The 10,232-nt window shown below is 29.1% G+C and overlaps 1 protein-coding gene across 1 annotated transcript in view; it reads right to left on the bottom strand.

Moving 5' to 3' along the window:
* Window positions 1-2,177, bottom strand: part of LOC111619702 — a 7,439-nt gene extending 5,262 nt beyond the window's left edge. Inside the window, exon 1 of the mRNA XM_023361472.1 lies at window positions 1,996-2,177. Within this exon, the coding sequence (XP_023217240.1) occupies window positions 1,996-2,148 (153 nt within the window). The 5' untranslated portion in view covers window positions 2,149-2,177. The remainder of the gene's footprint in view (window positions 1-1,995) is intronic.
* Window positions 2,178-10,232: the final 8,055 nt, after the last annotated feature.

The raw sequence follows: 10,232 nt of genomic DNA, 5'->3' as shown, positions 1-10,232 counted from the left end.
ATGCTATAAACAAAAAATTATAGGATTACTTACCGAGTGTGCACCGTTTGACTACGCCGTTGCTCAAAGCTTGTTTTCATCGCGGAACAGCACACGAAATGGCGGCCGCGATTTCTGATAACGAATTTTTCGCAGAAAAATAACTTGACCTTTGGAGACATCATTAATATAAATAATTTTTATGGCCGTTGAATAAGAAGTGTTTCTTTCACAAGAAATGTATAAAATTAGTGTTGTATTAGACTTACGGTACCTAATTTACATACTGTACAGACGATAATAAACTCAACTTACTAGCCTAAACTCTCCGTAACGTGGCGCCGGGCGGCGGAAAGCATATATATAATTATAATAAAGTTACAATAAATTAATATATAATTATATATACAGTACCTAATTTATATATAATTATATGTACAGTACCTAATTTATATATAATACTGTACAGATGATAGCAAACTCAATTTAGCCGCTCCGTAGCGTGGCAGGTTCGGCTGCTCATCCACTATTGGTCCAGATTCTATCAATCTTGTCGCAAAACAAGTCGGCGACGACGTTTTAGGAGCTCCTTTATACGAATGTTGCTACAATTTTTTCGCTATGTTATAGGAATTTCCGTTATAGGAACGCACGTTATAGGGGGTCGACTGTATATATGTTATATATATATATATAGCTATGCATAAATAAATTTTACTGTACAATGATAGAAGTACTGCTTTAAAATATTTTTTTTAAATTGTAATTGTGACATGCCAACATTGTGGCAATAATATAACTTAAAAAATAATATATAACACAATTCAGATTTATCAAAAGATTCTGTTTCTAAAGCAGAAGTTTTAATACTTTATTTATCCATATCATTATTTGTTTTTTCCCCTTATCATCATAAAAACATCTCCAGGTTTTAGTACTTTAAAATTCTTCTTCCATCTTTTTTTTTTTTGAATAATTTCAAAATTTATATTTCGTAAACTTAATAAATACTTTTGTAAACAAACAGATTTTTGATATTTATTAATCAACATACAAATCCATCATTTATTACAATTGAAAATATCTTAAACAAAATAGAGCTAAAAAATATTTAATATTTAAAATTACTTCTAACAGTTTCCATTCAAATGTGTTATAGTTTAATTTGTTTTATAATTAACATAAGAAATCAGAAGTCATTTTAACATTTGATTTATAATAAAAGTATGCAAAATTAAATGAGATATTTTTCAAAATCATAAATTTTTAAGAAAATCCAGTTATTAAAACTCTGCTTACTTTACTGTTACTTACTGGGCTTTTTCATGTCTTTAAACATGCTTCAGTAATATGAAATAGTCCTAACATACATTCTTTAAATTTTATTGAATTATTTATTTAAATAGAATATATTTTCAATTCTAAGTTAAAATAAATATCATCTATAAAGATGATACATTTTATTTTCAGGCATTATAAAAGAATTTTATAGAATGGACAATGTGTGAATGTTTACAGTTTTTGTGTTATATTGTATCTACAACATAAAAAGACCAATATTTTAGCTTTGATTCCTTCTATACTGAGCTGACTTTACAATTTTTTCCCCATTCTTGCTAATTAGGTCAAGCAGAAATAACTTAACTGGTCTTAACCATAATTAAACATCTAATCATCATACATTTTATCAAGTTGAAAAAATTTGTAACAAAGCAATTTCTTTTCTTCAGTATCGATTATTGTTTTTGTTCAAGCTTAATTTTGAATATATTGTCCTCATTGTTTTATGAGAAATTTTACATTTTAAAATTTGATGTTAATAGATACCTAAGTAATATTTTCAAAAATGACTCCCAATTTCAGATTTTATTTAACTATTCTCTACTTAAAGAATCTTAAAACATATTTAAAATTATCCAAGAATAAATATTTTTATATATTACTACTGGAAACTGTAATAAAGTTTTCTATCCTTAAGATGATTAAGTAACATGGTGTTCTATTAGGCACAATTACCTCATCTGTTACTGTAGAAAACTCCAACTTTTCTGGAACAGCAACTCTCCTTTCAAAAATATTTGAATTTTCTGAAGTGACTGTTGTTATGAAATCATGATCAGAAAGTTTTCCCGCTTGAGCACGTAGAATAGATATATAACTAGTTTCCATATTTTGACCTGATCAAGTAAAATATAAGACATCATATATAAATCAATATATTTACAAATAAGCTATACACTACTTATACTAGAAAATTAACAAAACTATAGGGGTTTTGATAATTTTCAAGTATTTACAATTTTAATTATATAAAATTTAAATTCAGGGAAATTCACAATATTGAACTTTATGTAAAGAAACATAATTTAATATCATAAACTAAATTAAATTTTTTCAAATTAAAATATATCTTCTTACATGAAAAATCTTTTTTTGAAAGACTTTTATAAATTAAGTAATTAAAAATATATATTACTAACAGACCCCACCATGCATTGTTGTGGCTCAAAATGTATCTATTATAAATGTATAACACTTCCCCCGTGGGGGGAAATTTTTCGAAAAATCCCTTAGTGTACATTTTCTTGACGTACCCTATTAAAACGCAATCAAAAATGCAAAAAACCACATCTGAAATAGTATAATAGAAGCAAGTTCTTCACGGTAAGCCTTAATCCTGTTCCTCTCCCCCATGGGGGAAATATCAAAAAATCCCTTTGTAGTGTATATTCTGTTGACGTACCCTATTTAAACGCAATCAAAAACGCTTCTAAAATAGTATAAATAGAAGCAGAGTTCTTTATGGTAAGCCTTAATCCTGCCCATCTCCCCCCAGTGGGGGGAATTTCGACATGTATATTATATAAAAACACGTGTGTATTCGAATGCAACGTTGTTTCAAAATTTCAAAGGAATCGGTAGGAACAAACGAACATTACATTTTTATTTATATAGATGATCTGCTTTAGTTCATTTTCACAGAAAAGCAAACTTAGGGCATTGTACTCGTAGCACCATCTGTTGGACATAAAAGCCTTAACCTAGATTATATATTTTAATTTATATGAATGTTTAACGGAATAATATACAGCCTATGTCCACCCTGAGGTTCCATTCTAAATACTGGTGAAAGAATTTTTGAAATCAGATGAGTAATTTCGGAGATTTACCTGCTGCAAACAAACTTACAAACATTACCTCTTTATAATATTAGTACAGACTATTACCCCTAAATACATTTAGACAAGTCAGCACAGTCCAAATTATTCTAATGATCAAATGATGAGGCCAGGTTAATTATTGAGCTAGAACTTGACTAATTTCATAGATACCATATAATTTGGACAAAAGGTAGACAAGTTAAACTGCCATATTGTATTAAATTTAACAATTAGATTAATTTTTGAATTAAATTACATAATTTATACTATTCTGAAAGGAAAGATTAATCTGGAGCAGGATTCAAATCTGCAACTGTCAATACATCTGTGTTGTAAACAGAAGTACAGATTCCAGATCCTCTCCTGTTTCATCTTTTCTCTCAGAAAAGTCTAAATTATTTAATTCAAAAATCAATATAAATATTAAATTTAATACAACATGGCAGCTTAATTATCTACGTTTAGTACAGTTTAGTTTATTTCATGGCAATGCGACACATAAGCATTGCCAGTCCAGTCCAAATCCTGCAAGGGAATGCCTCCTTTGAGGACTTTTAAGGGAAACTGTTCTCTACTTAGGTGTTACAAACATGAAAAAAACCCAGAAAACTCCACATAGCCAGCTATTTTTGGCAAGACACAATTCCATTACCAATCACTAATAGATCAATGGACAAAACCACTGATCTATCGGTGGTCAGTGATTTTATCCACTCTGCAACTGGTGAACACCTTTAGTACAGATAACAAAATGTCTTTAAAATTAATTGGCCAAGTTCTAGCCTGATAGTTAATCTGGTCTTATGGTCATTGCTCCTAAATATTTAAAATATATAGCTATGCATAAATAAATTTTACTGTACAATGATAGAAGTACTGCTTTAAAATATTTTTTTTAAATTGTAATTGTGACATGCCAACATTGTGGCAATAATATAACTTAAAAAATAATATATAACACAATTCAGATTTATCAAAAGATTCTGTTTCTAAAGCAGAAGTTTTAATACTTTATTTATCCATATCATTATTTGTTTTTTCCCCTTATCATCATAAAAACATCTCCAGGTTTTAGTACTTTAAAATTCTTCTTCCATCTTTTTTTTTTTTGAATAATTTCAAAATTTATATTTCGTAAACTTAATAAATACTTTTNCATTATTTTATATATATTACATATATATGCGTTAAAAAAAAAAAAAATATATATATATATATATATTTTTCAATGCATATGGCCTAGTTTTGTTTATTTTATCCTTAAATACTTGCACAATAAATTTCAGCTCATTTTGGTCACTAGAACCCGTGCCGACTTGCATCAAATCATGTCCATAGATGTTGTGCTAGAGAAGTGGCACATATTCATTTTGTTCGCAATTCTAACACAACTTGTCAGGCTATTAACACATACAGTTTTATTTTTTGAAGATGTCGATGGAATTACGAAGCGCTAAAAAACATATTTTCTTAGTCGGAGAGATAAACCACCAAATCACAGGTGCAAAATTACTGTCAAATTGGCAAGTACTCGCAGTTTTGTTTTTTAACATTCGTGAAGTTAAATTAACTGTGAGTGAAAGTGCAAATCTTGTAATATGCAAGTATATCATATTTTGGGAAAAGATCAATTTCATTATACCAACATTCCACTGTATATAGAATAAATTATTTATGAGTAATCTATCTGGAAGAGACACAATAAAATAACCAAGAGTTTTTAATAAAGACAATTTTCTAGTTCTAATCATAACAACAAATTTTTAGTTATAATTAATTNATAATCAGAAAAACATTTATGTGTTACAAATTATTTCCTTTCAATAACTCAATTTAAAAAATTTAAATGGAAAATTTTAGTAAAAAATAATAATATAAATTTTATAATGATAATGTATGATGGTAAAACTGTTATACAATAGCTTAATTTCATCTGTATAAGCTAAGATAGAAGACTGAGGAAGTAAAATATTATTATAAACTACAAAAAAAATACTTAAAAACAATCCATGAAGAATTTCAAATACAGAAGATTTCATATTTCAAATGCTTGAAATATGAAATGTGATTTTTTACTATCTGATATTCTTTCTGCCTTGACTGATATAAAATCAATATTTGATTTTTGATTTAATATTATTTATAATTTGATACAAAAATTACTTAAACAATTTAATAGCAAATATGAGCAATTTCAAAATTAGAATTTTATTAAAATTAAAATTAGCATTTTAATTAAAATAAAAGAAATAGAAATAATTGAGTCAAATGCTTTTCAAATCATAAATAGTAAATATTGTTCTAAGTTTTATGAATTTTCATTTAATTTTCTAATAAATTACTGACAGTAGGACAATGCAGAATTCCAGTGTTAAGCATAATTAGGATTAGAGATCGGAATATACACTACTGGCCATTAAAATTGCTACACCAGAAAGGCAGCACACCACACATATGAAATTTGCATGACAAATAGAACTTGCTGTGATAAGTGAATGATTAGCTTTTCAACACATTCATGCAAGGCAGGCAGCAGTAGTGACACCTACAATGTGTATAAAAAAAGAGATTTTACAGCAGGTTTCTCATACAGAAATTGCATTTGAATGCTGTTTTCTGTTAAGAACGTTGTTGTTATGCCTCATGTAAGGAGGCAAAATGCCTACCAGCACATGTCTGACTTTGATCGAGGCTGAATTGTAGCCTACCAGGATTGTGGTTTATCACATCACAGTATTGCTGTGCGTGTTGGTTGCGATCCCATGACTGTCAGCAGAATATGGAATCAATGGGTTCAAGACAGTCATACAGAATGCTGTGCAGGATCTCAGCAACCCCCATCACTAAGTCGAGAAGATAGACATCTTATCCAAATTGCCTTAACGGATTGTACAGCCACATCACAAACCCTTAGTCAAGAAATGGGGTCGTCTGCAAGAAACAAGTGTCTGCATGAACAGTTCAACAATGTTTACAGCAGCATGGACTGTCAGCATGGCGACCATGGTTTTAGCTACCCTTGACACTGCATCACAGGCAGGAGCCCCTCCAATGGTGTGATCAATGATGAACCTGGATGCAGGAATGGTGTCACGTCATCTTTCAGACGAATCCCAGTTCTGTTTAGAGCACCATGATGGCCAAATCCATGTTTGGAGGCATTGTGGAGAATGCACATTGCCAGCATGCATTTGCCATCATCATACTGGCCATCACCTGGAGTGATGGTATGTGGTGCCATTGGATACACGTCTCGATTATCTCTTGTTCACATTTCCAGCACTTTAACAGCTGCTGTTACATTTCTGATGTGTTAAGCCCTGTGGCTCTGCCCTATCTTTGAGATCTCTGTAATGCTACATTTCAGCAGGACAATGCACAATCACATGTTGCCCATATTGTCCCAACCTTCCTTGATACAGAACATGTTCAACTGTTACCCTGGCCAGCACGTTCTCCTGATCTCTCACCAATTGAAAATGTCTGGTCAATGGTTGTCGAGCAACTGGCATGCCAGTCACTATGGTCGATGACCTGTGGCATAGTGTTGAAGCTGCATGGACTGCTGTACCCATACATGCCATCCAATCTCTGTTCGACTCCATGTCCAGTCAGATAAGTGTTGTTATTGCTTCCAAAGGTGACTACTCTGGGTATTGATTTCTCAAGATCTATACCTCCAAATTTCCTGAAAATTTAATTATTTGTTCTTTCCACTATGATGTATGTGTCTAATAAATATCAATCTGTTATTTGCATTCCTTCCTGGTGTAGAAATTTTAGTGGCCAGTAGTGTATAGTTTTAGTGTAATAGGTTTAGTTCTTATATTTTATATGTAAGACATTTATATTTAAAAATTTTTTGTTGTCCATTAAAATTTCAATTTGTCATAATTTTAACAGTGTATCTATTCACATTAACAAATAACATAGTTCATACAATTAAGCTGAAAAATGTAAATAAATTCTTTTCAATTTCCTTAAATTTCTCAGTTTTATTATGTAAATTATGTTAATTTATAGTGCGAAATTCTTCTAACAGATTAATCAACTTGATAGAGAAATTATTAATTCTTAGTCCTCAGTATGATGTTTATTATTTTAATTGGTTGGATCATTTTACTAATCTTATGAAACTTATAAACATTAAAACAGAGGTATTCAAAGACATATGAATGCTAAATCGAATTAAATACATGTAGATATGTATGTGTTATCATGTCTATGCAATAATTTTACCATATTTGTTTTGGGAATCATTGCTGTTTGAAGTTATAAAAATAATTATATAAATTTTATATAATTTCTAAAATCATCTTGTGAAATTTCTTTTATTTCCACCATTAGTTTATTCTATAAAACTTTTTAAACAAAATCTATTACAAATGATTAAAAATTAAATATTGTTATTTTTGATATATGCTTCTTGTCCTTAATTACTTATGTTATACTTTTGTTTGCTTTGGATGTTCATGTGAACTAGGATTTGTTATACTGAGGGGAAAAAATACACATTTTCCAATTAAAATATATTTACTGTAATGTAATCTTTAATGCCACTACAATCCAGCATTTCAGGCCAATGTCCCTCCTCAGCAGATGTTACCTTTTTTATGTTTATATTTTATTTGAAGAATCAGTCCCAGAAATTTGGAATCACCTGTACATTTATTTATTTATTATGTTTGATTTGTAATGAACATGAAATTATTTCCCTTCATGTAAGTGGAGTAATAAATAAGTATCTTGATAAATTCAAAAATACTTTGTAAATTTAGAAACTTCTATATTTGCCAATTCCTGATGTAAACATTGTGAACAAGAGGTGATTGAGATGTGTTTCCAATGGCACCACATACCATCACTCCAGGTGATGGGGCCAGTATGATGATGTCAATGTACATTTTTTCTGAATATGAAAAACTAAGCACACATGATATTATCCAATACATTTTATTACAATTCTTAACATATATGCATTTTGGGTTTTAATGAAGAAAAGCTAAAACTGAAAATACGTATTAACATTAAGAATTATAATAAAATGCATTGTCTGCTTACTCTTCGTCATTCGAAAGGAATGTGACTGTTTACATTGGAAATAATAAATATGTTATTTAGGTTTCTAAATTTACAAAGTACTTTTGGATTAATCATTATTATTACAATCTGATCCATAGTTTGTGAGATTTAATAAATAAATATCTTGTTGGATAGTTGAATTATAAATATAAAAGTAATTATTACTAGCTTTAGAAAAAATAAAATGATTGATTTACCTCACTAATATTTGTTACTCTTTTGCTTTCAATCAGCTGATATGCTCTAGAAACTGGAAGAGGTGATGTAGGAAGAACAAAATCACTTCGATTTAAAATTACAAACTTTTCATCAGATTTAAGTCCCAGCCATTGACAAAATTCTTTTACATCATTTACACTTTCAAATGCTAAAATATGTTTCAGTTCTAACATCGGAAACTGTAAAAAAAAATTATATTTTAAATAATTTTTAATTTATTGAATAATAAGCATAATATTTATAATAATACCCATTAGCTTAGCTCAACCAGATTAATATTTTAGAGAGAGATAGAAAGGGTTTTAAAGAATTGGCAAATCAAATGCTTCTTGATGAAAACAAATCAAGATAAAGATTTTTCAATAAAATTTGTGTCTTTAAAAAAAATGTATATTATTATTATGTTGGTTTAGTGAGTTATACTCAGTTGACACCAGTTGCTGTGTAGTATGACAGACCAATGTCAAGACACAGAACCAACACAAGACAAAAATTTAATAAGTGTGTCAGTATTCATGAGTTTCCTAATATGACATGTATTTTATTATTTTTAATATTATTATAATATATATATACACTATATTTTCTTGATTAAATTCCAGATATTTTTGAGATTGGGGTTTATTACCTTGCAACAGGAGACAAGAAGATAAAAGTTGGAAGAAATACCTTAATTACTTATATATTTTCCAAACTATCAAAACTGTTTATTAACTGTATTTATAAGTTGCAACTACAACATTTATAGATTGCAATAATTACTGTTTTCATAGTTAATCTTGATTCGTATGATTACAGTCATAGGAATCAAGATTAACTATGAAAACAGTAATTATTTCAAATGCTGCAGTTGTAACCTATAATTTGAACCAGAAAATAGGAATCAAAATCTTGGCTACCATCATAGGAATCAAAATCTTGACTACCTTCTTCTGATTCAAATTCACCATCTCTTTTGGAAAGATATGTTGAGTGTGAACCAGAGTTTCCTACTGACTTGTATCATTTTCCAGAATGAATAAGTTGAACTCACATCTACATTTTCACCAGCCTTTAGTATGTTGCATTTTTTCCATAAGTATATTTTCTTAAATTGAAAACTAGAGCAGAGCATTGATTATCTGAATCAAATGGGGACCGAGGTTGTTTGGAAAACTGATTTTTCGAATAACCAATTATGTACAAAAAAATATATTAACCTATCCCATGTTGAAATTCGTTCAAATCCTGGCACGTCCTTAAGTACTCTTTCATGGTCACGCAGTGCTGCCAGCTAAAACATGCATACCAACAAAAATGATATTGGAGTAGTCCAAGACTTAGCCAAAGATTGCANAAGATTAGACAAATCTTATGAAACTTATAAACATTAAAACAGAGGTATTCAAAGACATATGAATGCTAAATCGAATTAAATACATGTAGATATGTATGTGTTATCATGTCTATGCAATAATTTTACCATATTTGTTTTGGGAATCATTGCTGTTTGAAGTTATAAAAATAATTATATAAATTTTATATAATTTCTAAAATCATCTTGTGAAATTTCTTTTATTTCCACCATTAGTTTATTCTATAAAACTTTTTAAACAAAATCTATTACAAATGATTAAAAATTAAATATTGTTATTTTTGATATATGCTTCTTGTCCTTAATTACTTATGTTATACTTTTGTTTGCTTTGGATGTTCATGTGAACTAGGATTTGTTATACTGAGGGGAAAAAATACACATTTTCCAATTAAAATATATTTACTGTAATGTAATCTTTAATGCCACTACAATCC

This window comes from Centruroides sculpturatus, unplaced genomic scaffold, assembly GCF_000671375.1.
Source record: "Centruroides sculpturatus isolate CEXI.00-Female unplaced genomic scaffold, Cexi_2.0 scaffold141, whole genome shotgun sequence".
NCBI classification, from domain to species: domain Eukaryota; kingdom Metazoa; phylum Arthropoda; class Arachnida; order Scorpiones; family Buthidae; genus Centruroides; species Centruroides sculpturatus.
The sequence above is the reverse complement of the archived record's forward strand: the minus strand, read 5'-3'. Positions and strand labels throughout refer to the sequence as shown.